The sequence below is a fragment of the Lagenorhynchus albirostris genome, chromosome 20 (assembly GCF_949774975.1).
Source record: "Lagenorhynchus albirostris chromosome 20, mLagAlb1.1, whole genome shotgun sequence".
Classification (NCBI taxonomy): Eukaryota; Metazoa; Chordata; class Mammalia; order Artiodactyla; family Delphinidae; genus Lagenorhynchus; species Lagenorhynchus albirostris.
The window spans coordinates 37,220,604-37,248,220 of NC_083114.1; the positions used below are offsets into that span (position 1 = coordinate 37,220,604).

The 27,617-nt window shown below is 55.6% G+C and overlaps 4 protein-coding genes across 4 annotated transcripts; all 4 read left to right on the plus strand.

Annotated features, from left to right (window-relative positions):
- Positions 1 to 4,138: 4,138 nt before the first annotated feature.
- HOXB8 (homeobox B8) lies at positions 4,139 to 5,683 on the plus strand. The gene is made up of 2 exons (XM_060133330.1): positions 4,139 to 4,562; positions 5,376 to 5,683. The coding sequence occupies exons 1-2, from the start codon at positions 4,139 to 4,141 to the stop codon at positions 5,681 to 5,683; spliced, it is 732 nt and encodes a 243-aa protein (XP_059989313.1).
- A 1,833-nt stretch (positions 5,684 to 7,516) lies between these two features.
- Positions 7,517 to 11,311, plus strand: HOXB7 (homeobox B7). Its single transcript, XM_060133099.1, has 2 exons — positions 7,517 to 8,362; positions 10,487 to 11,311. The coding sequence occupies exons 1-2, from the start codon at positions 7,963 to 7,965 to the stop codon at positions 10,738 to 10,740; spliced, it is 654 nt and encodes a 217-aa protein (XP_059989082.1). The 5' UTR covers positions 7,517 to 7,962; the 3' UTR covers positions 10,741 to 11,311.
- A 2,517-nt stretch (positions 11,312 to 13,828) lies between these two features.
- Positions 13,829 to 22,791, plus strand: HOXB6 (homeobox B6). Its single transcript, XM_060134458.1, has 3 exons — positions 13,829 to 14,151; positions 15,792 to 20,897; positions 21,923 to 22,791. Exons 2-3 carry the CDS (start codon positions 20,483 to 20,485, stop codon positions 22,180 to 22,182), a joined length of 675 nt encoding a protein of 224 aa, XP_059990441.1. The 5' UTR covers positions 13,829 to 14,151; positions 15,792 to 20,482; the 3' UTR covers positions 22,183 to 22,791.
- Positions 22,792 to 24,857: 2,066 nt separating this feature from the next.
- HOXB5 (homeobox B5) lies at positions 24,858 to 26,738 on the plus strand. Its single transcript, XM_060133233.1, has 2 exons — positions 24,858 to 25,419; positions 26,102 to 26,738. Exons 1-2 carry the CDS (start codon positions 24,858 to 24,860, stop codon positions 26,347 to 26,349), a joined length of 810 nt encoding a protein of 269 aa, XP_059989216.1. The 3' UTR covers positions 26,350 to 26,738.
- Positions 26,739 to 27,617: the final 879 nt, after the last annotated feature.

Below are 27,617 nucleotides of genomic sequence, written 5' to 3' on the forward strand. Positions count from 1 at the left end.
GGAGGAGACGGTGGCGGCGGCGCCTTTTCTCAGCGTGGCCGCTAGATGGCACCCTTGCTCCACGTGAAAATTCCCCGTGCTGCGGCTGCCGGCGCCCGCGGCTGCACCTCGCACTTCGGTCGGCCCTGAATCTACGAATTGAGCGCTATCAAAAGTCATGAATAATTTGCCCAGAATAAAAATATTGGGTTCATTGTGGCTATTTCCCCCATTTTGTAGATTTCAGATATAGTGGTGTTGACCCCCTCTCCTCAAATGGTCAATTTTCTGAATTTCCCCGAGGAGCAGGGCTCAGGGCTTCTCACCCAGTTTACGTTCGGTGGGACAACAAATGCATGAAAACGGGGAATAATAGTAATAATAGGACTAGTGGATCCAAATAAAAGAGGAGGATTGGTTCGGGAAAATGAGATTATCCGGGGAAGGGTGCGAGAGGAATGCCTGCGGATACGGGTGAGCTGGTCAGGTGAGAAGGGCGAGCCGGCAGAAGGTCGGATATAGAGGAAGCCGCCCCAACCTGCTGCGGAATCGGCGGAGAGGGAACCGGGTGAGCCAGCCCGAGGTAGGGGTGGGAGCGCTTTGGGGAAAACGGATCCGTGGCTTTGGCGGGGATTCGGAGGTGCCCAGAGCCGGCGGGGCGGCTCCGCACGAACCGAGGCTCTAGAGCCTTTGTATGTGGCCAGGGCCGGGCAGCGCGGCGCCGGGCGACCCAGGCTCGGGGCAGGGGCTCCCAGAACGGCGAGGTGCGAAAGGCTCGGATATTTCCTCGGTTGATCTGGGCGCTCCAATTTGGGCCGCCAAAATAGAGTGCGTTTTCCGGATGGACGTGGGAACAGGCGCAGTGCAGGAAGTAGGGGCTTGGTTCTCCCCACGTCCCGTGGCTTCCAGGTGAGAGCTCGGGCTCCGTGCCCCGCGGCCCCGGCCCCAGACAGACCTAGGGAACAGCGGTCCCTTCTCAGCTTAGCAGCTGGAGGCCTGGACTTCAGGCATTTCTCCGAGACCTGAGCGCTGTCAGCCTGCCCATAGCCCCTTAGATTCCACATCTCCCATTTCGACCCGGCCCGGCCGATCCTTGCCCTCCATCCAGACAAACGCGTGCGAGAAATAGATGCCCCCCTCTTAAGATTAGCCCCGCTGCAGCCTCTCCTCTCCTCCCCCAGGACCGGGAGGCTAGCAGAGTTTCTCAACTTGAGTTTCTCTAATAAATCTGCGCTCCGTTGGGTGTTTATAAATTACCTCCTCGCTCTTTCTTGTCTTTTCTTATAATAGAAACATTTTCCTTCCATCAGGAATTTCTGGCACGGTGTAGGGATGATTTAGACCAAGCCATTGAATTTCTACCTCACCGATGAGTCCTCAAATCATGACCATAAAATCCCCGGCACTTGATTAAAATGTTCGCTTTGGCAACAACTTAACTCTGCCTTCCGCTGCCTCACCGCCCCCTCAGCCTGGCGCTGAAAATTCAAGACCCTGGTCCTCTCCCCTCCTTTTCTCCTTTCTCTCTCTCCCTTTCAGCCCGTCTCCCATTCTCCAGATTCACTTTTGAAGGACCAAGTGGCCCCACCGGTACCTTCCCTTTGGAAAAGGTGATAGTTTCATTTTTACAAAGGTTGGGGTGAGTGGGATCCCCAAAAAGCACCCCTCCAAAAGGAAGCCACTCTCTCGTGAATAAACAATGGATCAACAGTGGATCGAATGTATTTGTAAAGGCTCCACCTTTGTTACTAGATTTCTTTCTCTCTCTCTCCCTTCCTTCCTTCTTTCCTCTCCTTTCCTCTCCTTTCTTTTCCTCTCCTTTCCTCTTCTTTCCTCGCTGAGTGAGCCACTTCAGGAAACCATTGGTTTGGACCCTCAGATTGGGGCCTTCTAAAGCCTGGCCACCACTGTCACTAGGCCCAGTAGGCTGGGAAAGGCAACTGGCCAGAGAGTGTGGCATTCAGTCAGCTGGGTCCAGCAGTCTGTTTCAGGACCTAGGTCCTCAGGTCTGGAGGAGAGCAGGGTTTAACCAGAGGCTCCCAAGGGGAGAGGAGAGAAAGTGGGGGACTCATTGACCTTGCTGCCTCCAAATCCCTTCTACCCCAAAGTCAGTCTAGGTAGTGACAGTGGCTCAAAGGACGGTGAAGGCTAAATGGTGCCCCTCCCATTCATACACTCTGCAGTCACTGTCCAGGGCAGAGGAGGGCACAGGACAGTGGGCACCAAGGCCAGGCACCAGGGCAGCAGCCTCCATTGCTCTCCCCTCCCTCTGATGTGCTGATAAGCCTGGAACTGCCCTCTCAGCCGAGGGTGATGCGGAAGGTGTGGAGGACTGGCCTGGGAAGGATGGGAGCCAGTTGGGCTTGGTTACTGGGTCCCGAGGCCTGGATGCAGGACTGGGGCAGCCCAACTGAATGTTATCCTGCTGGTGGCATCAGGCCCCTCTCCCATCACACAGACTTGGTCTGCCAAAGGCTTGCTGACTGGGCTCCAGGACCTTCTAGAGACCCCCTCCCCATTCCAGCAACCCCCTCCCAGGCCACCCGAGGTTGTGTAAAACTGCAGAATCGCAGTCACAGGGTGAGCTTTGGTCAGGACTTCACCACTGCCCATTAACCAGAAAGTTTCGGCTCTTCCTCCTGGTGCCTCCTCAAGCTCTCCTGGATCCCTTCTCCAAAGAAAAGCCTTGTTTGTTTGTTGGAAAGTTGGTGAGTGGCCTGGGTGGGGCAGAGAGTGTGGTTTGGGGGCTCCGGAGAGGGAGTGGGGGCAGGTGCTTCAAAGCTGAAGGAGGCAGAAAATCTCTGAAAAGTCACCGTTTGCGCCGAAAAAAACCTCATAATCATTCTCATTTCGGCTTTGTCACCCCCACCGTGCTGCAGTCGGGCGGCGGGGGCGATCGAAGCTGCAGTTTTATAGCTGTAGAGGAAAGAACTCGTAAAATGCTAACAGCTTTTATGCGCTGCGGCATAAACAACAACAGACTCGGCTTTATTGCGTTTTATAGTTTGTTAAAGAGTTTACAGCCGTTTTTGGGGGCCGGTTACCCAGCCAATTCCCTCCACACGATAGTTAAACCTTTATCAATAATAAGGAAATTGATCATTAAAGCTTTAAATATGACTACCTCGTTTGTTTGAAAATATGTTTAGGAGAGGAAGCTGTATGATTTGATAACTTGTATTAAAATACCAATTACATTTATAGGACCTTTTAAAACTCGGTGCAATTAAACCGTGTTCTTTTACATTTTTCCGAAGCGACCCTGACATTTAAAAAGACTCCAACTGCCTCGTTAAAATCGCGAAATTAACAGCGTGCCTACGCCTGGCGCGTTGTGTATGTGTGTGCGTGGTTTTTTCCGTGCGCCCCACATCAGTCTTTGGGGGTGGTCTGCGAGGGTATTTGATTTGTTGCGAGGCGAGAGATATCTCATTAATGTAGGTAGTTAAACAGATTTAATCCGTATTCATGCTCTCTCCCCCCTCTCCTCCCCGCTCTCTCCCCCTCTCCCCCTCTCTCTCCCTGGTTTTTTTTTTTTCTTCCCCTCCTTTTTTTTTTTTTTTCCGCTCTCTCCTCACTCCCTGGCGCTCTCTCGCTCTAGCTCTCTCTCTTGCTCGCTCTCTCTCGCTCTCACCCTAGCTCTGCGTTCTGTCCGGGAGGAGTACGGAGAAGCCAATAGGATGCGGGGTCTCTAATGGATGCAAATGATCATGAAAAGACAGTGCAAAATATGAAACAACTCATTTGCAGGGAAGTAAATCACCGAAAACTGTTTATGAACTGGCATCCCTTCTTCGAAATGTAAAGCGAGGACCTCTTTAAGTGGCGGTATATTTTTTGGGGGGGTGGGGGGGTGGGGGAGGGCGAGCGAGCCGCGGCTGCCATGCAAGCTTAGACTTTTGGAAGCTTCGCTGTCCTTTTCTATTCCTGGAAATCACAAAAAGTGTGGTGGCTTCGAGATATTCTTCGTCTTTTCTTTCTTTTCTTTCCCCCCCCCTCCTCCTTTTCCTCTCCTTTCCTGGCGAGGGTGACTAGGAGCCGGCGAATCCGCGTTTTTTTCTCTCTCTCTCCCTCCCTTTCCCCCTCCCCACCCCCTCCCCAACAGCCCCCAACTACAGCCGCCGCCGCCGCCGCCGCCGCCGCCTCAAAATTCAATAAAATGAGCTCTTATTTCGTCAACTCACTGTTCTCCAAATACAAAACCGGGGAGTCCCTGCGCCCCAATTATTATGACTGCGGCTTCGCCCAGGACCTGGGCGGCCGACCCACCGTGGTGTACGGTCCCAGCAGCGGCGGCAGCTTCCAGCACCCGTCGCAAATCCAGGAGTTCTACCACGGGCCGTCGTCGCTGTCCACGGCTCCCTATCAGCAGAACCCGTGCGCCGTGGCGTGCCACGGGGACCCGGGCAACTTCTACGGCTACGACCCGCTGCAGCGGCAGAGCCTGTTCGGTGCGCAGGATCCAGACCTGGTGCAGTACGCAGACTGCAAGCTCGCCGCCGCCAGCGGCCTGGGGGAGGAGGCCGAGGGGTCCGAGCAGAGCCCGTCGCCCACACAGCTCTTCCCCTGGATGCGCCCGCAAGGTGAGCTCGCGTCGGGGCCGGCGGGGGGAAGGGAGACCCGGGGCCCAGGCCGGCACGGGGGGCCGGGCAGGCCAGGCGGGGTTCCGCCAGCCCCTGGAAGACTTGCTTGTTCTGTTCAGATAGGCTCCCCCTTCTTTCCTTCCTTCCTTCCTTCCTCCCTCCCTCCCTCCCTTCCTTCCTTCCTTCCTTCCTTCCTTTCCTTTCTTTTTTTGCTTCCCTTGAAGGAGGTCGCTAAGCGACATTTCCTGAATCCATAAACCCCTCACCCTGCCTGACTTTTTTTCTTCTTCCCCTCCTTTTTTCCCCTTTTACTGTTTTATGGGGGGTAGTGGAGAAAGGGTGGTGGGAATGGGGCGCTCAACTTTTGCACTTCTCAATTGCTTTATAGTTTAATTACCCTGAAGAAACTTTTCTTCTGGGGCAGAGGCTCTGGGGGCTTTTCAAGGTGGGTCCATTCGTCCCCATCCTGGCTTTTTTATTCTTACTTTCCCCCTCCTTCACATCCTTCCTTCTAAAGTTTATGGCACTTTTAATAGATTCAACCACCCCCGCCCAACTCTCTGGTGCTGGTTACCAGGGGAGGGGGCTCCCCTTTCTGGCTCCCTTAGATTCAGTGGTGTCTGATCCCCCTCACCCGCCCCCCCTCGGCTGACCGCGGCCTCCCAGCGCTCCCGCCCCTGCACGGGGTAGAAGGTCCCCTGCCCTTATTATACTGGTCTCCTAGGCTGGTTCACGAATCTTCCAACCTTCTCTGTCTCTGCCCCCTCCCCCACCCTCCCCTCCCCTCTGTCTCGCCCTTTCCCCCATTCCCAGCAGCCGCCGGACGCAGGCGAGGCCGACAGACCTACAGCCGCTACCAGACCCTGGAGCTGGAGAAGGAGTTCCTATTTAATCCCTATCTGACTCGCAAGCGGAGGATCGAGGTATCGCATGCGCTGGGACTGACAGAGAGACAGGTCAAAATCTGGTTCCAGAACCGGAGGATGAAGTGGAAAAAAGAGAACAACAAAGACAAGTTCCCTAGCAGCAAATGCGAGCAGGAGGAGCTGGAGAAACAGAAGCTGGAGCGGGCCCCGGAGGCGGCGGACGAGGGCGATGCGCAGAAGGGCGACAAGAAGTAGGCTCCAGCTGGGACTGCCAGGGCCGCGGCCGCCCTGCCTCCGCGGGTCACCCGACCGCGCTGCCGTCGCCCGCCCCCGCCTGAGACAGCTCTAGCCCCGTGAGCGGGGCCCGGAGCCTGGCCTCCCACCGCAGCTTCCCCGCCGCGCCAGTCCCCGCTAGTGGTAGTTTCTCGTAATAGCTTCTGTGTGTGAGCTACCGTGGATCTCCTTCCCATCTCTTGGGGGCCGGAGGGGTGGGAAAGAAAAGGATTTTAAGCAAGGACTCCCTCTCCCTGCTAGGGTGAGCGGCTGCGGCCTGGCTGAGCCCCACCCCCACGCCCCTGCCCCGTGTAAAAAGCCTCCTTGTGCAATGGTCTTTTTTTCCTTTGAACGTGCTTCTTTGTAATGACCGAGGTACCGATTTCTGCTAAGTTCTCCCAACAACATGAAACTGCCTATTCACGCCGTAATTCTTTCTGTCTCCCTCCCTCTCCCTCTCTCTCTCTCTCTCTCTCTCTCTCTCTCTCTCTCTCGCCTCGTACTCATTTCCCCTCCCACCCCCCTCCCCGCTGCCCTCTCTAGCTCGCTGGCTTTCTCTCTGGCTTCTCTCTTTTCCTCCCCCCCCCCGCCCCCCGCTTTGGTTTGACAATTTCGTCTTAAGTGTTTCTCAAAAGAGGTTACTTTAGTTAGCATGCGCGCTGTGGGCAATTGTTTAAAGTGTTCTTAGGTTTACTGTGAAGAGAATGTATCCTGTATCCGTGAATTGCTTTATTGGGGGGCGGGAGGGCTAATTATATATTTTGTTGTTCCTCTATACTTTGTTCTGTTGTCTGCGCCTGAAAAGGGCGGAAGAGTTACAATAAAGTTTACAAGCGAGAACCTGAGACTTGCCCGGCCCGCGCTCCTCATTTGCTCCCGGCGCCTTGCAGAGCTGCGGAGGGGGGGAAGCCAGTCACCGGGCTCCTGCGTCCGCCTGGCCGCGCAGCGGAGGGGGCGGGGGCTGGAGGCAGGTGGTGCGAGTCCCTTGGCCCAGGGGCGCAGGGGATGAGGGAGGCGGCTGCGCGTGATTGGAGGAGAGACGAACGAGGGAGGGGAGCCGAGAGAAACCCCCTCCCCCTCCCTTCGCGTTCCGAGGCTGCCGGCCCCGGAGACCCCCGCGCCCAGGCCATGCTGGAGAGATGCGCCTGGGCTGGTGGCTTTATCCCCCCAACCTCCCCCTTTGTTTTTGTGTGCCCTCTCCTGTGTGTGTGTGTGTGTGTGCGGGGGTAGAGGTGGAGTGCGGAGCTGATGAACAAGCTGAAAAATAAAAAAATAATAATTTTTTTCGTACTCTCGTGGGGGGGAGCAGGAGAAGGGAGATGCTCTTCCCTGCCTCTCCCTTTCTGGGACTTGGCCACCTTCGCCCAGCTCCGAGGTGGTGGCTCGCCGCCTTCCTTCCTTCGCTCCCTCTGCTTCTCCAGCAGCCACGCTCGACTAAGGCATCCGCCTCCGGGAACCAGGAGAGCAGCATACCAGGCCACCCTCCTCCCTTCCTTTCTCTTCCCACCCACCCCACCCCCTTCCTTTTTTAATTTTCAAACTTTTTTTTTATTTTTTAGTCACCAGAAACCGCAGCATCCAACGCCCGTGGGCTGGATTCCGCGCCTCTGGGAGCACCCAGGAAGCCTCACTCCGTCCCTGCCCGTCTGGGGCAGAGAGAGAGAGAGAGCGAGCCTTGAGGCCAGGCTCACCTCGCTCCTCACCTCGGGAGAAACGGACCAATTCCGGACTAAGTTCCCCCAAAGGCCCAGCCAGGCTGAAGCGGTCCGGATTAATAAAGACCTGGCCTGCCCCCACCCACCCACTCACCCGGTTGTATGCAATCCCTGCGTTTGTTTCTGGCTGGGTAACGGGCTGGGGAGGAGGGGGTGACAACAAGGATCGCTCTCGGAGGTTATTTATTTTCCCTTCCACTCAATCCCTTCTTCCCCAAATCTCGCCTGCAAGCTTCCTCCAGCCCACGGGGGTCGACAGCGGCCCTTGAGCCCCCAGCCCTAATCCACAGGGCCTGGTTTTCTCATTCATTATTGATCATATTTTATAAATCCAACGCCACACAATTTTTTCCACATTACCGGGAGCCGTGGGGAGGCTGCCCGGCTATTGGCAGAGGGGACGTCACGTGGGCGGGGTCACGTGGTCCAGAGAGGAAAAAGGGGGTCCTTTTTGGTGTAAATCTGGACTCTAATTCTGTAATATATCAAGGAATCTCGTAAAACCGACACTAAAACGTCCCTGACTACAAATCATCCGGCCAAATTATGAGTTCATTGTATTATGCGAATGCTTTATTTTCTAAATATCCAGCCGCAAGTTCGGTTTTCGCTACCGGAGCCTTCCCCGAACAAACTTCTTGTGCGTTTGCTTCCAACCCCCAGCGCCCGGGCTATGGAGCGGGTTCGGGCGCTTCCTTCGCCGCGTCGATGCAGGGCTTGTACCCCGGCGGGGGGGGCATGGCGGGCCAGAGTGCAGCCGGCGTCTACGCGGCCGGCTACGGGCTCGAGCCGAGTTCCTTCAACATGCACTGCGCACCCTTTGAGCAGAACCTCTCCGGGGTGTGTCCCGGCGACTCTGCCAAGGCGGCGGGCGCCAAGGAGCAGAGGGACTCGGACTTGGCGGCCGAGAGTAACTTCCGGATCTACCCTTGGATGCGAAGCTCAGGTAACGCCGCGCACCGAGCAGTCCCGAGCGGTCCCGAGCCGCAGTGGCCCGGGCACATTCCCCGGAAGGCGCTCCCTTCCCGGCCAAGTGCCCCTCTCCTTGTCCAGAGTGCTCCTGGTAGGAGGTCGGCCCTGGGGACGCGGCCCCCCACCCCGAGCCGCGACCCGGCGCGCCGCCCCCATTCCCGTTTTTGCTTGGTGCTCTCAGGCTCGCTCGCTGCTTCCCTAGCGGATCCCTCTCCGCCGACGCCGCGGCGCTCTGAGCCCCCAGCCCACCCACCCCCACCCTTCCTCCCGGCCTTTTAGCTTTAAATATTTATCAGCCGCGCCGGCACGGGCTGGAGAGGAGGCAGTTTGTCTTGCGGAGGAAGACTGGGGTTTGCAGAGAATAGCCATTAGGATCTCCCCCCTCCCTTCTCCCTTCCCCAGCCAGGGATCTCAACTCTGGGTGTGTCCCCCAGCCCCAGCTTGGATAAGGTCTAGGGGAGGGGGCTGCAGCGCTGAGCAGTTCTCCCCTCCCTCTTTCTTCCCAGCCAACCCCGCTCCCCCATTATTCCCTTCTGGACAATTAGAGGTGGGCTCTAGAGGCCTGGTGGGAGGAGGGGGTGTGAGAGGTGATGAGGATTCAGCCAGGGACACAGAACCAGAGAGGCAGGTGGAGAGAGGGGGGCTGAGACCAAGAGAGAGCAGGCTCCTGACCCCCAGTAAACTTGGGAAGCGGGAGGCAGGAGAACTAGAGAAACTAGAGAAAGGAGCAGAGGCCTCAGGGGAGTACAGCTGGCTTCCTCAGGTGCCCTTCTTAGCACCCCTGGAGAACTGGCCAACTGGTTTGCAAGTGTCGTTCCAGAAGGGTGGATGTCCTCTTGGGGGAGACACTAGGACTCCAAAAAGCCAAATCAAGAAAGAGTGCAGGCCACCGAGGAAGCTGCTGCAGGAACCCCAAGAGACCAGGGGCTCCGTGGGGTCTCCTGATAAGCCTGTCCCAGACAACCTTCATAATGTTGTCCTGGACTCAGAGGCCAATCTCAAGGTCCAGAAGACCCAAGACTTGTGGTCGGAAGCTCCCAATCCGGCCAGGGTTGAGGGCCAGGAGAGCCCAGCTCTTACACTTTCAGTATTCGTGGTCACGGTCCCCATTACCTGCTTCATAATTCAACTGGCTTTCCAGCTGATTTATTAAAGCCCCAATTTTTCTGCTCATAAACATTTCAGCTTGGCTTTTATCTGACTTGCAATTAGGGCCCCTAGCCCCTCCTCCCACTGTCTCCTTCCTAGGAGGGCTGGCACCAGCACCTCCCCCAAGCCTCCTCAGGGTTTGGGGCCTAACCTGGGAAGCTCTTCCCTGCCCTTCAGCCCCCACCAGCCAGATACTGAATGTTCTACCCCAACCCAGGCTGCTGTCTCTCCTCTCCCTCTGTGCCTTCCTGGAGGCCCAAAGATTGCTTTGGAGGGCTGGGTTGTCTGGGCAGGTGGGCAGGCAGGACAGCCTGGCCCTGTCTGAACCTCAGCCACTCACTGGAAAATAGTCATCAGAAGGCAGTTGCTCTCCAACTGACTCCACGCTCCAAGGAAGTCTGCAAATTCTCACCTCCTCCTCATTCCACAACAGGCTGGGGGAGGGGGAGACTGGACCTGTGAGGCTCTTTGTCTCCTTTTCTTTTTGGGAAAAGCCCTCAGGCCAGGCCTAGAGCCCCACTCCAGGGTCACTTGCATGGTTTGTGTTGTCCTGTACCCCCAAAGACCATCAGAGTCAGCATGCAAAAGGGGAGACTTGGGGTTCCTGGTCCCGGAGGATTAACTGCCTTTCATCTCACATACACACCCCTTTAAGGCACAGGGCCTTCAAGAGCCAGCAGGTTAGACCTTGTGTTCAGAAGCTCTAGGCTAGAAGACTTCCTGGGTGGAAGATGGGAGTGTTTGCCTTGGGAGGCCTGTAGAAAGGTCTGCACGTTGAGGAAAGATGGCAGGCATAGGCTGGGGTATGGATAGTGACAATTTGATGTAATGGGAAAGAAGCTCTTACAACCACCGATGCCAAACCGCATACAGGGTCCAAGAGGGAGGGGAGCACTCTCATGGCTCGTTCCTCACTCACTGATTTTTCTCCTGCAAATAACCTGCGCAGGGACCGACCGCAAGCGAGGTCGCCAGACCTATACCCGCTATCAGACCCTGGAGCTGGAGAAGGAGTTTCACTACAATCGCTACCTGACGCGGCGGCGGCGCATCGAGATCGCGCACGCGCTCTGCCTCACCGAAAGACAGATCAAGATCTGGTTCCAGAACCGCCGCATGAAGTGGAAAAAAGAGAACAAGACAGCGGGCCCCGGGGCCACCAGGCAGGACAAGGCCGAGGCGGAGGAGGACGAGGAAGAGTGAGGGACAGAGAAAGGGCAGAGGAAGAGAGACGAAAAAGGGAAAGAGAGAGAGAGAAACCCAGCTCTGGGAACTGAACCAGGAAACTCAAGTCAAATAGGGAGGGAAAAGAAAAACTATTTAAATGGAAAGCAGTTAATTTTTTTTAAGGAGAGAAGGTGAAGTTTTGGTTTCTTAACACTGGAAAAAAAATACTACCTATAGGAAAGTCCATCAGGTTTGTTTTGTACAGTATGGGAAGGACATCATCTACCTGTTCTGTAGCTTTCTGGAATTTGCCTCCCCTTTTCTATGTTGCTAATTGTTAAGGTCTTTGGTAAAATCTTGCTGTTTTGTAAGCCCCATCTTTGACGCTGTCTGTGTGGTCTGTGGGTCTGGAATAACGTGTGGTTCCCCGGCTTCCTGAGCAACCCCCCCTTCCCAGTAGCGGCACTGAAGGGGCCTTAGGGAGCCCTAAGGACCCACCAACTAGCTCAAGTGTCCCCTCTGTGCACCTGGCCTGCCTGCTGCTCCTTGCTCCCACCAGCCCCTGTGATCCTCTTTGCATTCTACGTGTATCTGAAGGATGGAGAAATAAAAGCAATTAAAAATAAACAGATCCCCTATTTTCTGTGTCTCCCTAAGGCTGGGAGGGGGTGAGGGATAGTCATGCATCCCAGCGCCCCTTTGCTCCAACTTCCGCTGCTGCCCATTTCTTTCTGTGCTGGGGCCTCCTCTGTTTTCTTGTGTCCCTTGCTCTGGGGGCTGCCAACTAGTGAACCTCGGATACCACACACACACATTCCCTTTACATTTTTTTACACATATGGACACGCAGATGCACCCAACCACACCTGTTTACAGGCTGACACTGCACATAAATAAATATATACATTGTCACACACAGTCACAAACGTCCATATTCATATGTTCACAAATAAACAGACAGGCATTCACACATCCCAAACCCTGCCCAGAACACATAGTATTCACATTCACTCACACAAGTAAACCCACGTTCGTACTCACAGACATATTTATACATACCAGGGTACACTCACACATCGGCTCATAAAACACACAGATCCACATTTGCCCCCAAGTAAACACGTCCTTGAGTCCACATGCCCAGTCGCACACATTCACAAAACAAAACAAAAAACAAGCCCCCCACAGTTCCACAAACTCTTCCTCATTCAGGCCTTCACACCAGGCTGTGGCTTGGCGCCGCCGAGGCACAAATATAGAGCTGAAATCTCAAGTGCTAGGCCTCAAGCGAAGAAGGAGCGGAAGGAAAGGGAAGGTGACCACCCAAATCCACTCCCCCTTCTCGCGCCGGCGGGCGGGCGGCGTTGGGCAGAGGCCAGACCGGCGAGCAAAAACCTCCCGGCCGCCCAATCAGGCCTCCAACATCAAGATGCTCCTGGCTTTCCGCTCGGTCGGCAAACATTTTCCACAAGAGCTATTCGGTTATTTTATTGAAATTTATTTTACTTTCATTTATTTTAATTTATCTTATTCTAAATTGACCCAGCGACCCAAGTAAAACTTGAAATTGGGGGAAGAAAATGAGCGCCGATAGCGAGAAGCTGAGCGGTGCGAACTACCCGGCTGCTGTGGCCGCATCCCTGCTGCTCTGAGCCCGGCCGCCCGCCTTCCGCGGGCTGCCTCTGAGCCTTTCTGCCCGCTGTCTGCGCTGCCGGCAACCTGGAATCTTCTCCGGAGTACAGAGAAAGAGAAAAAAGAAAAACATTTGTGTGTGGGGGAGGTTATTTCCTTTCCTGCATTTGGGCGCTGGTAGCTCAATTCAAAATTCGGGCATATTTCAGGGGACCTGGGAAACCTGGGATGAATCTGGGTTGTTGTTTGTCTCCAAAACACCCCCTTGATTGAGGGATAAATACCCAGAGGACGGTGCCTACGTAGCTAGACCTGCGGAGTTGATTTTTAGTATCTATTCGATTATAAACCCTGAATTATTTAAATTTAAAGATCGGGCATCGGAACAGAGAAGGGGAAGAGGGTTGGAAGGAAGAGTGTTTTAGGAAAATCTGTTTAATCTGAATTTGTAAGTAAAAGGCTCCTAAACCTTCAGTTCCCTCATTAATGACCGCAGACCCCCCCCCGCCCCCCGCAGACCACAGGGAGTTGTCCCTGGGAACCTGGGCGTGTGGGCATTTGGGTGGGAGAGTCAAGGGTCCGGCTTTACCCTCCTCCAATTTCTGGGGTGCAGAGGCAAGCATCCAGTGGCTAGAGTGTCTGCCTTGGCCCCCATTAGCCTCTTTGGGGCAAAAAGTAGGCCCTAGGAGATCTAGGGCCCCACACCGGCAGTGCTACAAGCTTCACAGGTGGGGTTCCCGCCATCTATAGTGCTGGGAGTGAGGGGGGCATTCAGAGGTGGGAAAGGGGGCACTGAAGCTTTCATTTTGCCCTGATGCAAGTGGCAACTCTGGACACTAGCTGCTGCTCCTAACTCACCCCCAGATTGCCTTAGAATGGTCCCTGTGTGGAGGTTTTGGGGTGAATTTTTACTAGAAGAGGGGACAGAACTCCTGTGAGAATAGGGAGTTTCCAAAAAGAACCCCCCTCCCAGCTGGATGCTTGTGCCTCCTCCGCCTGATTCCCCACACCCCAAATCGCACCCTTTCTCAGATTGGGGTTTCCCCAAAAATCGAGAAGGAGAAGAAAAGAAGATGGCGACTGAGAAAAGCGTTGCTGGTGGAGCAGCCATGAAGAAATGCAATAAATTCCTTGTTGTTTTATGAAAATTTACAACTTTGTGATAGAAGTTTATGAGTGGTTGAATCCAGCGATTGGCCAGCGCCGGTCATGTGGCCGGGTGATCGTGAACATGAACTTTTTATCATTTCCCTGGTGGTTATAATGCAGCATTCTTTTGGACACCACACCTAGGTCGGAGCACTGTCGTCCTTCAGGGCTCCAGCCTCTTGATATTTTTATACTTCAGTATCAGCTCGATAAAGCAAAAGAGAGAGAGGAAAAGCGAGGGGGAGAGGAAAGAAGAGAGAGAGAGAGAGAGAGAGAGAGAGAGAGAGAGAGAGAGGGTGGGGGGAAGGAGGGGTGGGAATTACACAAAAGAGAAAACCAAAAATAATTTTAATTTCTAAGTTAATTTGCTTGCTGATCTGGGATTTTAGTCATCATGGAGGGTAAATGGACAATCTGCCCAGGACTGCAGCCTGATACCATTTTTCAAAGCCAGAACTTACTCCATTTTCTATGCAAATATCAGAAAAGCGAACACCCTCTCTTCCCAAGTCAGAGAAGGGGAAGCAACGGCTCTCAGGTTGGGACAATATTATCTGGAAGATGAAGAAGAAACCGAACGCTCTCTCTCCCTCTCTCTTTTTTTTTTCTCTTTCCTTTCTCTCCACCCCCTTCAATCGGAGGAAAGAAATCCCAAGGTCTGCAAAGGTAAGAGAAATTCTACAATTTCTTCTTATTCTTTTGCATCGATTTTTACAGGGGGTGGGGGCTTGGGTTTGTCTCTCTCTTCCCCCCGGCCAAGACGGGGTTGAACCCCACCTCTGGGCGCTGCAGGGAGAAGCTTCTCAGGACATTCGGTGGCCGAGAGAGGGGTGGATGCTCCCTGGAGGGGGAGCAGGGCAGGGAGACGGGAGGAGGAACAGAAAGGGGCCATGGAGGCGAGCTCTAAGTCGCCTTTTTAAGCTGGGAGGAGAGGTTTAAGCGAGGGGGCTGCAAAAGAGAGGATGGAGATGTCTGGGCTTCGGGACGCCGGCAGAAGCCGGTTGCGACGGCCTCCGTGGGTTTGCGCCCCCTCCCCCTCCCCCATCCTTCCCTTGTTCCGGCCTCCCCCAATTGCCCCCGCGCAGTTCTCTTGCCCGGTGCGGGTATCGGGTATCGGTGGTTTCCCGGCAGCACTGGCACAAGGGACGGTGGCGCTGAGGGACGTCCTGGTCTCTGGAGGGCCTGGAATCTCCGCAGAGGCCAGCAAGGGCGAGGAGGCGTCTAGAGAGACACAGAGAGAACAATTCACAGAGAAATACTCATGATCTCCCTTCGGAGATATTTCTGAAATTCAAGGGCTGTGGGTGGAGGTACCCAAATCGAGGGAGACCTCCCAGGAAGCATGCCTGAAAATGCCCAGGTCGTTCGCCACTCCCGCAGGAGGGAGCCTCGCTCTGCAGGGAGACAATTTTGTGGTTTTTAACGCGGTAGGTTACAGCGTGTTGATTTCTGTGCAATATCGGTTCTATTACTTGTGTTTTATTGGTATGGATTTCGGTGGAGGAGGAAATTGCCGTGTGTGTCTTGATGTGGAAACATTTCAAACTTTCCTAGATCCAAATGTGGTGACTGTGAAGAAGCTGTTTAACACGTTGTTTTAGGCATGTAAACAAAAGAGAAAAACAAAAACAAAAAAAGAGAAGAATAAAATTAAAAGAAAATCCCATTAGGGGACCTGATGGTGTCCGGACCAGAAAGCTGCCTGGCACTGAGCTCAGACAGCTAATCCTGTCCCTCCGGCGCCTGATTTCATTCCCCAGCCAGACCTCCGGGGGCGGGGGTAGGGGGGAGAAGAACCGTAGGGCGGGAGGCCGAGATTCCTAAAGTAGCTGGTGGGGTTGAAAAAGGCTCAAGTCGCTAGGTGAGGACTTAAAAATAGAGAGGGCTTCTGGGGAAGCTGCCAGACGACAGATAAGGGACTTAGGGCGCGGAGGGCAAGAGAGACTGTGATTTAGTTTGGTTTGCAGGAATAGGTGATTGCTTTCCTCTTTTTAAAGAGCAGATGCAGAGCATTCAGCCTCGGGCCTCTGGTTGCCCAGGGATTTGGGGGTCTGGGTGTGTGTAGGGGGATATTGACCCTCTCAATCCTGAGCTGAGAAGGGAGAAGCAGCCACTTGTGGCGCTGGAGGGGGGCCCCTGGAGGCACAGGTAGATGCCCTCGAAGCAGGCCCGGCATGGGTGCCTGAAGGGACTCCTCGGCTGCGTAGCGAGAGAAGTTCTCGGCCAGCACCCACGGCACTAAGAGCCTATTCTCAAAGGAAAAATTCCCCAAACCCACCCAGACTAAAGGTCTTTTTCTCCTGTAGTCTTGGCGGGGTATAAATCATCCCTCAGACAGTTTACTCTGACCCAAATTATGCGGTTTGCTGCCATCTACCGTCCGTTTGGAGACATGCGGCTTCGGCGCCGAATGCCCCGCGACACTGCCTGAACCGTGCCCGACGACTGGAGCCCCCGCCGCTCTGGTTCGGCGGGCTTCTGGGGACGTCGGCCCAGATTGACGCTTTCCGCTGGATCTCGGTTCCCGCCTGCCCGCGTGTGAATTGGAGAACAAGCGTCCCCTCCCCCTTGTCAGCCTCATCCCAGCTCCAAACCTGGCGGCTGGCTGAGGGAAGCGGCTTTTTCTAGGGCATATTTAAAAAGGACTAATACTTCATCCTGCCCGCGGGCAGGGGCCCTGAATCAAAGGACTGGGGGATCAGAGTCGAGAGCCCTCTCCCCGCTATCCCCCTCCAAGCTCAAGAGGGGATCACCAGGGCCGCTAGGGAGATCCGAGGCCAAGGCTGTTCAAGGTTTATTTGGTTTTCTTTTCGGCTAAGGGAGGGGTCCCGCAGGGGAGGCGCTGGCCCGGGCAGTTCCACTCGGTTGTCAAAAGACAAACCGAGTCTGTTTTCTCCGGGTTGGGTGGTGGGTCTTGCCAGTTTCTTGGCCATTTGAGTCTGTGGTGAAGGAATTGAGCCGAGTTTTCTGGGAACTGTTGTCTTGCAAGTGAGTGTGCGTCCCCTTCCCTATTCCCGATCATTTCAAGCGAAATCGACACAAATATGCTTTGGGAAAAAAAACGGGGAGTAGGAGTGGGGATCAATCAGTAAGGAACCCTAACCCTTGTAATTTCCGTTCCTGCCGGACCCCTCATACCCACTTAAGCCGACTGCTTTCCCAGAAGCGGGTGGCGAGGGCGGGGGTACGCGCCGCTGCCGCCGAGTTTGAATATTGGCCCCTGTTTCACGGGTTACTGATTAGCTCGGGCTTTCAAGCCGCAGGAGGAAGCTCTGGCCGCTCCTTTCAAGGTGCTGTGGCCCCAGTTCCTGGGCGGGGGCTCCAGGAAATTGCTTGCGGTGCCAGGCAGGCGGAGGTGTTACTAGGTTCTGGCCCGGAGCTGCCGAGGTCGAGGGGCCCAGCGGTACTGGGGGCAAACGCGGGGGCTGCGGCCCGGAGTCTTTGGCGCCTCTCGAGTCTGGGCCGCAGGAGCAGCCCTTTCAGCTCTTCAGCAGAGAGTGACTTTCTGGCGGCTAGAAGGCCCGGCCCAGTGCTGGAGGCCCCGAGGGAGCGCTCTCCGAAGGTCTTGGGCCCCTCGGAGGATTTTTTCTTGTGGACAATCCGAAGGACAGATGGGGAGGGTAAGGCGGCTGGTATAGAGGATTGAAACCCTGAAGGGCTCTTAGGGTGCCCAAGGACCTGGGGAGAGGGAGCTGAGCTGCCACTGCTCCCCCCTCCATCAGAGAAGATGCCGTTCATTTGCATAATGGAAATGTCTTTGTACTGTGCTTTGGACTGGCCAATTTTAAGGCAATGTTCTCTCTGAACAACTCTCGAAGAGTGGGAGAGGCCACACTGCTCCCTCTGGGAACATTTGTGTTCCCCCAAACCAGAGAATCACAGAGTCTAGGGGAAGAACTGGGTTGAGATGTTTGAATTCACCCCACCCCAATCACAGTTGGGAGTGGGGTGGGGGAAGGTGCCCACAGTCCTAAGAGCTGGGGGTGGGGGGAGCTTTGCAGCTGAGAGGAAGTGGGAAGCCTGGACAATGTCTCAATCCCCTCCCCTCCACACACCTACTGGCAAATATCCTCCCTGAGATTACCGGTGCAGGAGAATCTTACTCCAGAGCTGAGCACAACTTAGACTTTTCCCTGGGAGCTGGAATGTGTGTACGTCCACAGGACCACAGGGTCATAGCTCAGAAAATTACAGTTATACATCCTGCCTGTGGGATTTCTATGCAATCCTTCTGCTGTGTACTCAAGACTTAGTACACGTTTATATCCGCCTCTCCATACACACACTTTCTCGTTGAGCAGGGGGAGACACCCCAGACCTGCCGATGGCTGTGCCCACTGTGTATTTACATATTCCCCCTTGGAGACAGACAGACGGCAGTGGACGGAACCACAGACAGATTCATAGAGATCTGGCTCCAGAAGCCAGGCGGCCTCTGGCCCAGCCCTGCCTGCCTGCTCTTTCTCCCAAACAAACGGATCAGACGAATAAACGCTCATAAATACCTCTGGGCTTAGATAAGAGCGATGAGGCGCTATTTCCTTTCATGCCGGACTCCAGGCGCCCAGGCTCTGCCTTTGCGGCTCCATCTCACGACAGGCAACCTGCAGAGGTGAGGTTAATTTGGGGCTGTGACTCTAAGGATAAGGCGATTATTCTTGTGTTTCTATCACAGGGGAAGACTTCCTCCCTCACCAAATCTTATGTTATCCAGGCTTCATGGAAAAGCCCACACCATCCAGTCCTAGTGTGAGGACATTGTGGCCAGAGAGGAGGCACAGAGGGCTGAGGCCGAAGGCCCCGCCTCAGTAGCAAGGAGGAGGGAGGTACACGAGGCACTCCCCCCACCTTGCTCCTCCAGCCCAAATGCTCCCCATTCCTCTCCAGGAGTGGGCCTGACCACAGCTGGATTAGAGCACTTATGACTCTCCATCATTAGGAGGCTTGAGTTTATTTTCTTAAATCTTGACAAAACCCCCCAAAGTGTTGGGCTAGGAAGTGGTAGATGGGACAACTGGGAATAGCCACTTAGCCATGAAGTTGCAGCCCAGAAGTTGTCCTGAGTTCAGGGAGCCTTGGAGGCCACTTTGCAAGCAACCAAGTTCCCACCCTTGGTCACCAACTTCAGCCCTCTACCTCTTTTCCTAATGTCTTGTGCCATTGTCAGTGGGCAGAACTGTCCCATAAAAAGGAGTCCAAAGAACAAGTCAGAGAAGGGTCAGCCCGGCCCCTTCATCATCAGGTTTTGTCTCCCACCCTGGCCCATTCCTGGCCCCAGGTCCAAAGGTTGTCACCTTTTATGCCTAGCCTCCACGTGCACATTAGAATGTTGAAAAGACACCATGGCTGAGTCTTCCAGCCTGCCTCCAATGCTCATTTTCCTTAGATGAGAGAGAGAGAGAGAGAGAGTCAGAGATGTACACACTCTCTCACACCAAAGCTTGTAAGTAGCAAGCGGGTGATACAGACATGAGACGTAGTAGGGATTGTAGAGATGCTGAGAGACAAACAGAAGGGTAGTGAGCATCTGGAGAGGGGATACGGAATGACAGTTGTAAGCTGCCTGCTGCAACCCCAGGAGGACCCAATCCCCCTCTCTCCTTATAAAACTAAACAAAAACCAAGTCTTGAGAAAGAATTAATTTTAAAGAGAACTGCCAGCTTCTGGAGAGACCTGGAAAAGGAGCAAGGGCTCCTCTCTTCCCAGTGGTCTCTGATTATCTCCAATATCAGGAGGGTTTGAGGACCCAGACCTGCAGGAGGGAACAATTTCTTCCCTGAACCCAGACTTACTGAAACACCTTTGATTCCTAAGAATCTATAGCCCAGTATATTCTAATTCTATATTCTAATATTCTATATTCTATAGCCCAGTATATATAGCCCAGTATATTCTATTCTTTTGGGGTAGGAAGTGGGGTGGAGGGAGGGTTGCAGGCAGGATAGGGATCAGACAACCTAGGTTGGAGGATGCCTTTCACCCCTCCTCTCCTTATCCCCCTCTTCCCCGTGCCCCTTCCTGTGCCAAGAGCAAGCAGTACATACTAGAACCAGGCAAGATGTCTTGGGCAGCGGCAGCGGTAGCCTTCCCAGAAGCTCCTAGCCTAGCTGCACAACCAGAGGGAGAAGCTTAACCTCAGACCCTGCTCCCATTTCCCAGCCTTCTGGGTCCTCTGGGCAGCAGGCTCTGGCCTGTCTCTCAGACCATAAGAGTTGCAGAGAAGCAGGAATAACAAACCCAGGCTTGGAGGAGATGGAGTAGATCTGAGAAACAGGAAAAACGTTTTTCAAAACCTGGGAAGAGAGGTTTCTTCTTTGCTTCTCGCTTTCTGAAAACAATGCTGATCAGTGGAGAACTCTTCTCCCCTTCTACCAGTACAAACCCCGAGAAAACAGTCTCCTCCTTTAGCTCTCTTCTAAGGAGATTGAGATTCAAGATTCAGAGACATTTACCCACCTTCCCTGGAGGGAATAACCCCTGCCTTGCCTAACCCCAAGCAAAGCAGGGGTTAACTTCTCTGAAAACACAATTAACTTTTTCCTCTTCTGCGTGGGGAGGGGAGGGATATATTTATTTGATCACTGGGGGATGGGGAGGTATCAATCCAAGTGCTCCCTCCTCCCTCAAAGGCACAGACGCCTCTTTCGCAGACCCTACGTAGGTGGAACAGGACGGGTTGTGCTGTTGGGGAGAGAGAGAGAGAAAGCAGAAGGAGAAGAAGGAGGGGGAAAAAAAAAGGTTGATAGGTTTGTGCGCGGGTCCCTAGCGCGGGCTGCGCTCCTCCTGGGTGCTATTTGACAATTCCTGCCTCTGCCATTGGTCAGTGTTGGATCAGATGGTTGTATTTCCTTCTGGCCCTCACTGGCACCTCGCCATCCCCCCTCAGCTAAAACCCAATCTCAGATATACTACTAATAGGCGCGGCGCTCGGACTATAAAACACAACAAATCATAAACCCGGCGGAGCAGCAACGGCCGCGCGCGCCTCCCCTCCCAATGAGTTCCTATTTCGTGAACTCCACCTTCCCCGTCACTCTGGCCAGCGGGCAGGAGTCCTTCCTGGGCCAGCTCCCGCTCTACTCGTCGGGCTATGCGGACCCGCTGAGGCACTACCCCACGCCCTACGGGCCCGGGCCCGGCCAGGACAAGGGCTTTGCAGCTTCCTCCTATTACCCGCCGGCCGGCAGCGGCTACGGCCGGGCGGCGCCCTGCGACTACGGGCCGGCGCCGGCCTTCTACCGCGAGAAGGAGTCGGCCTGCGCGCTTTCGGGTGCCGACGAGCCGCCCCCGTTCCACCCGGAGCCGCGGAAGTCCGACTGCGCGCAGGACAAGAGCGTGTTCGGCGAGGCGGAGGAGCAGAAGTGCTCCACCCCAGTCTACCCCTGGATGCAGCGGATGAATTCATGCAACAGTGAGTGAGACTTGCTGCGGCGGCCGCGACCCCCACGGGCCCCCCTCCCGGAGCCAGAGCTAGAGAGCACCCCCTTCTCCTCCAGAGAGAGCGTCTCGGGTCGGAGCTTAGGGAAGATTGGGCGCCTGCACCGGTCTCCCGCGCTGCCCTCCCGCCCTCAGGAGTTGCAAAGTTTGCAAAGTCCCAGATGCACTCCGAGTCAGGGGGAATGAGTGTGTTCTCCCGGAGCGCCAGGCCGCAGCCGGGATTCTGGGTCAGGGAGGCGGGCAGGGGCCGCAGTCACTGGCTGGGCTCTCCCTGTCGCCCCCAGCTCTGGTCCGATCCCCCCACCCCAAGACTGTTCATTAAAAACGGAGTGCGTCATGGGAAGAGGGGCGGCGTGACGCTGGCGAGGGAGGGTTGAGTCTGTCCCGGACTGGTTTTCCCTGGGGGTCGGGGGCTGGGGAAAGATGAGGCACCAGGAAAGGGGTGGTAGTCAGAGGAGGGAGGGAGAATAAGGAGAAGAAAGAGAGGGAGCAGGCGGAGGGGAACAGAAGGACAAGCAGGCGCTGGGATCTCAGGTTGGATTATTTGTCGGCCTTAAGTCCCAAATTGATGTCCATTAAAGGGACACGAAAGTGAGGAGCCCTTAATGCCAACTACGGATCGATCTACGTCATTACGGATTAAGGGCCGGAATCTATCACAGGATGGTGGGGGAGCCAGATGGATGGAAAGAAAAGATGCGGCTAGGAAGAGACATACCTGGCCAGTGCTTTCCCAGCCCCTCCCCCTAGGCTCAGGTGGGATTTAAAACTGCTCCTCCCATCCCCCCACCAAGAATCTAGACAGAAGGCATAAGCCTAGGAGACCTGGAGGGAATCTGGAGGGGGCGCTGGAGGAGTGAGGAAGGAAGGGGGGCAGGGAAACAGGGAGAGTGGAGGGCATCCCGGGACAGGCTAGAGTCCCCGTTCGAGGGTCGAGTGGGGGAGGGGGGCTCTGGCCCTGGTGACCCCAGGCCTCAGCATCTCCTCTCTGCGTAACAGGTTCCTCCTTTGGGCCCAGTGGCCGGCGAGGCCGCCAGACCTACACGCGCTACCAGACGCTGGAGCTGGAGAAGGAGTTTCACTACAATCGCTACCTGACGCGGCGGCGGCGCATCGAGATAGCGCACGCCCTGTGCCTGACGGAAAGGCAGATCAAGATCTGGTTCCAGAACCGGCGCATGAAGTGGAAAAAGGAGAGCAAACTGCTCAGCGCGTCTCAGCTCAGTGCCGAGGAGGAAGAAGAAAAACCAGCCGAATGAAGGCGCTGGAAGGGGGCGGGGGGACGCGAAGGCAGAGGCCTTCGGGGAGCCGAGGGCATCGGAGAGCCCCGAGAAGGCTCTGCGGGCGGGGGAGCCTGGGGACCTGCTCTCCAGCGCGCGACAGGCGGGGCCACTGCTCTCCTGGATGCCCCCGCCCGCAAAGCTCTCGCTGGGCGCTGGGAGGCCGCGCTGCCTGACCCCAGCCAGCACCCCAGCGCCCCCTCCATCCCCGTGGAACCTCCTCAGCCCAAAGAGGCTCCCCCGTGAGAACTGAGGACCGGACTCACTTGATGTTTCCTGGAAGCAGAGCAAAACGCTCTTGTCCGTGTCGCGTCTCATTTCGTCCATGTCCCCCGTGCACGGTTCAATGGTAGATTCGCAGTCCCCTCAGCGGGGGCCTCGAAGACTCCCTGACCCCAGACCTCTCTCCCAGCCCCTCCCCAAAGCCACTGGAAGGAGCACATACTACCTAGAAGTAAGAAGAGGAGCCTCAGAAGAAAACAAAGTTCTATTTTATTAATTTTCTATGTGTTGTGTTTGTAGTCTTGTTTTAGCTCTGGACGTGAAATACTTCGGTAATAATATTAATATTATTAATAATGATAATAATAATAAAGATGTAAAACCTCGCTGCTGGGTCACCTCTGCTCCTCCCCTGCCACTCCCCTACCCCCACCGCCACCCCTGCGTCCCCGTGCCGGAAACTCCGCAGCAAAGGCAGGAGCCCTGGTCGGCCCCAGAGGGCTCGGAAGTTACAGTTGCGATAAAGGCTGCAGCGGTTCGGCCCAAGCTCCAGCGCCTCACCTCGCCGGTGCTGAGGCTCACAACGGCCTCTCCTGGTGCGGAATTGGGGGACGGAGAAGGGCCGTTTCCCTCTTAGTCTCTAGCATTTCCTCGTTTGTCCGTGGCACGAGGGACGCCACCAAGGCCCTCCAGCCGGGAGCTCTTGCAGAGACTGAGCCAGGCGGGTCTCAGTGCCTCAGCAGCGCTGTTCTGTCCACAGGATCGCCAAGGCCCGTGGTCTTTGGCCTGCCCACATGGCCTGGTCTCCGCCGGCCTTGGCCCTCGGCTCCTGGCCTAAATTGGGGCCACCGGATATCTATCTCTTTGCCCTCAGCTGAAGACTCCCGGCACCCCTTCCTGCCTCAAGTAGTAGCTCAGCGACAAGTAGGGGAATGTGAAGCCGCCGGCAGGCGCCGGGCGAAGGGCAAGACTTTCCCCCTGCTCTTTGGAGACCTGAGGGCAGGAGGCCAGGTGATGGGGCAGTTCGGTCTCATCCCATCAACAAAAACCGACCCATTCTCTCCCCACCCCCACCCTCACCCTCACCCTCACCCTCACCCTCACCCAGGCGGCAAGCTGCGGAGACTGTTTTCCTTTCTTCCTCCTCCCTCTCTCTCCCTTTTTTATTTTTAAAGAAAATAGCCGCCTGGCAGAAGGGGCCCAGCTGTGGCGGTCTTTGGCCGCCCAGCGCGCTCAGCAAGGGGCCGCGGGTCCTCGGAACCCTTTTCCGGGGAAGGAGTGGGCCGCTGGGCAAATTCTGAAACTACCCAGACGCCAGCAAGGGGTCTCAAGTGGGGCATCCCAAGGCAATAGCGGGCATCTGGTGAGAAGGCGAAAGGATTCTGCCTTGGTCCCAAACTCTCAGGACGATGTTTACACCCAAACCCCAGCCCCGACGCGGTCGTCTCCACCGTTTTTCTCGCAACTAGGCCACTTAGCCCCAGCCGGCCTCTTCCTTTGGGGTCTCTGTCTTGCTCTGCCCTTCTTCCATCCTGGGCTAAGGATGAGGAAGAGGTCAGAAAGAGGATTTCAAACTTCTAAGGGAACAAGGAGAAGCGAAGGCTTCTCCTTCGAACCCTCAGCTTAGCCTCACCGGCTCGGCTTGGATGCTGTGGTAGGGCCACTGCATCCCGGTCAGGAAGCAGGCCAGGCTGAGCTCACAGGGGAAACACTTTGCAATCATTGTTTTTCACACACATCTTCCAACCTCTCCCCCATTTCCGTCTCCAACTCGGAGACTTGCAAAGCCCGAGTAAGGGAAGAGCAACTCAATCTTGGGTCATCTTATCCAGAGTTGTTATAATAATAATAATAATAATAATAACGACAAGGAGAAGGACCGATGGACAGACGAACTCCACTCCCGAGAAAGTGGGCAAAGGCTCGACCGGGTTTCTCCTCTAAAAGATTCAACCCTGTGGGTGAGCCTAGGCCGGGTTTCTTTCGAGCCCCGCGGTTGCACGGAGCCGGCAGGGAGGCAGCTGTCGCCGCCATGGCTGTCTGCGGCCCGCGCTCCCGCCGTTCGCCGGGAGGTGGCGCGCTCTGCTCAGAGGCCGCCGCCAACCTTCTCCCTGTTTCTCCCCCTTCTCCTTTTTCCCCCTCTCTCGGAGGCTCGCATTGAATCGGCCCTAACGATTCTCGGATCGTCATTATTTGTAACCATAGAGCATGAATTACCTCTTGAGGTCATCAGCGAGAATTTACGACTGGTCAACAAAAGCACGTGATTCCCTAACGCCCCCCCATCCCCCTTCCACCCCCCCCATATTTGGCCGCATACATAGCAAAACGAAGTACAGTGCATCGCTATAATTCATTAATACATCATAAATCGTGAAGCACAGGGTTATAACGACCACGATCCACAAATCAAGCCCTCCAAAATCACCCAAATGAGCTCGTACTTTGTAAACTCCTTCTCGGGGCGTTATCCAAATGGCCCGGACTATCAGTTGCTAAATTATGGCAGTGGCAGCTCTCTGAGCGGCTCTTACAGGGATCCCGCTGCCATGCACACCGGCTCTTACGGCTACAATTACAATGGGATGGACCTCAGCGTCAACCGCTCCTCGGCCTCCTCCAGCCACTTTGGGGCGGTGGGCGAGAGCTCGCGCGCCTTCCCTGCGCCCTCCCAGGAGCCCCGCTTCAGGCAAGCGGCGTCGAGCTGCTCCCTGTCCTCGCCCGAGTCCCTGCCCTGCACCAACGGCGACAGCCACGGCGCCAAGCCCTCTGCTTCGTCCCCCTCCGACCAGGCGACCCCGGCCAGCTCCAGCGCTAATTTCACCGAAATAGACGAGGCCAGCGTGTCCTCGGAGCCCGAGGAAGCGGCGAGCCAGCTAAGCAGCCCAAGCCTAGCTCGGGCGCAGCCAGAGCCCATGGCCACCTCCACAGCCGCGCCCGAGGGGCAGACTCCGCAGATATTCCCCTGGATGAGGAAGCTTCACATCAGCCATGGTAATTCTCGCTCTCGCTCCCCTTTTTGTCTTCTCGGCTTTCCTTCTCCGCGTTTGAGGGGGGGGGGGGCGGCGGCGAGGAGAACTTGGCTTTTCCTCAAATATAGATTTCTTTCCTCCAGAGGGGAAGAAGTCTCTAAGAGGGTCCTCACAGCTCAGCTCGGGGGGACAGAGCCAAAGAAGGTCTTTAGCTGGGGGTTTGGGGAGGAGTATTTTTAATAATTTGTTCCCAGATTCGCCTTAGGTTTTATTTGCCCAGCTTGAACTAGCTTTAGGATGAAGGATGAGGTTTATGTAACGTGGGGAAGGGTCCTGCTTTGCCCCCGAAATTTTGAGACTGTTTCTAGCAGAGGAGGGGCGAGCAGTAAAACGAGCCTTCCAGGGCAAAAGTGCAACCGTTCTCCTCCCTCCCGGGGTGAGCGACCGCCTGAGCCCAGCGAAGGGTGAGGCACAGGGAGGGAGCAAGAGACAAAGCCGGGCGCACTCGCTGCCAGCAGAAGTGGGGGCTGCAGGAGAAAGGGGTGCAGAAAGCGAGCTCGGATGCGGGCATCTGGAGTGGGGAGAATTGGAGCTGCGGTGAGCTGGGTGCCAGGGACGCCTGGGTCCTGCTCCACGCCCCCCTCCCACCCAGGGCCCCCTCCCTTAACCGGAATAACGTTGCCTCGCTGCTCTGTCTGCTCCAGATATGACCGGGCCGGACGGGAAAAGGGCCCGGACCGCTTATACCCGCTACCAGACCCTAGAGCTGGAGAAGGAGTTCCACTTCAACCGCTACCTGACGCGGCGGCGGCGCATCGAGATCGCCCACGCGCTCTGCCTGTCCGAGCGCCAGATCAAGATCTGGTTCCAGAACCGGCGCATGAAGTGGAAGAAAGACAACAAACTGAAAAGTATGAGCCTGGCTACAGCCGGCAGCGCCTTCCAGCCCTGAGCCCGCCGGGAGGAGCCCGGGGCGGCCCAAGAGCCCGTGCTGCTCCCAGCCCTGGCCCCTCCAAGCCTCCCCGCGCTGCCGCTGCCCGCTGGGGACCGGTTCCCACGAGCCTGCCTCGCCCGGGCCTTGTGCTACGATTTTTCGTTTGGTCTTAAGTCTTCCTGTGGCTCCCTCTCTCTTGGACTGGTTAATCTTGTTATTATTGTAATAATAATGATAATTATTATTTTCCCACCATGCTCCCCACTCCCCTCTGCTCACCCCAAATCCGCCAGTGTTTCTGAACGTTCGTGTCTGTGGTTGCACTCCTTCCCCCAGGACAAAAAGAAACTCGCATGTTTAATGTGAACTTTCCCCTCCCCATCTGTGTTCTTCTAACTTATTTATAAAAGGATGATTGCTGTATTTTGAGTTTCAGCTAGAAACTTCTCTAAAAGGGGCAGCAGTTGAGGTCGGATAGTGCTGCAGCGCCGGGCCCAGCTGAGCTGGCCTCGGAGACCGGAGTCCATGACTGTGTCTCATTCCACCTTCCTCTTCCTCCTCCCTCCCCACTCCCAGGCCCAAGTCTCCCAAGACTTGGTCCTGGGGTGGGAGGGGGCCGGGGAGGACCAAAGGGGTGATGTTGAGAAGAGGGCCGGTAAATACTGAGATTTAAGTTCCTGCCGCCTGGGTAGGCCCCACAAGGCCTGGTCCTGGAGCATCCGGAAACAAAAATAACCCTCAGTGTAAAATGTCGTGTGTATTTCTCTGTGCATTCATGGGTCTGGCATAGAGGGCCCAGAGCTTGTAAATATGGGGATAGTCTGGGTCAGACCTATCCTCTCCTCCCTACCCATTTCACTTCCAAGACCATTTGTAGTGAGCGAGTGGATGCTGTGCTACATGTGAAATCTGTCTTTGCCGGGCGGGCCTGTCTCAGTGATTCGCTTTTGGTATTTGTTTGTAGCTTTCCTTGAAGTCAAATAAATGTTTCCCCTCCTCCACTGCCCTTCCACTTGTCTTTTCTCTGGGGCCTGCCTCTCCCATCACTGGGCACACCCTAGACCACTCTTGATAGATCTGGGGTGTAGGGAAGGGAAAGCAGGATGCTCACCAGCAGCCCCTCTCAACCACCTATGTCTCTGCTTGGTCAGCGGTACTTGGGCCAGGGGACAGGTTTTCATGCCTGGGGGACTGAGAGACCCAGGAACCCCACATGAGCCTGGGGCAAGGGGCAAGGGGCAAGGCTGGGGCGAAAAGCAAGCCTTTGCTGAGCTGGACTCCACCCT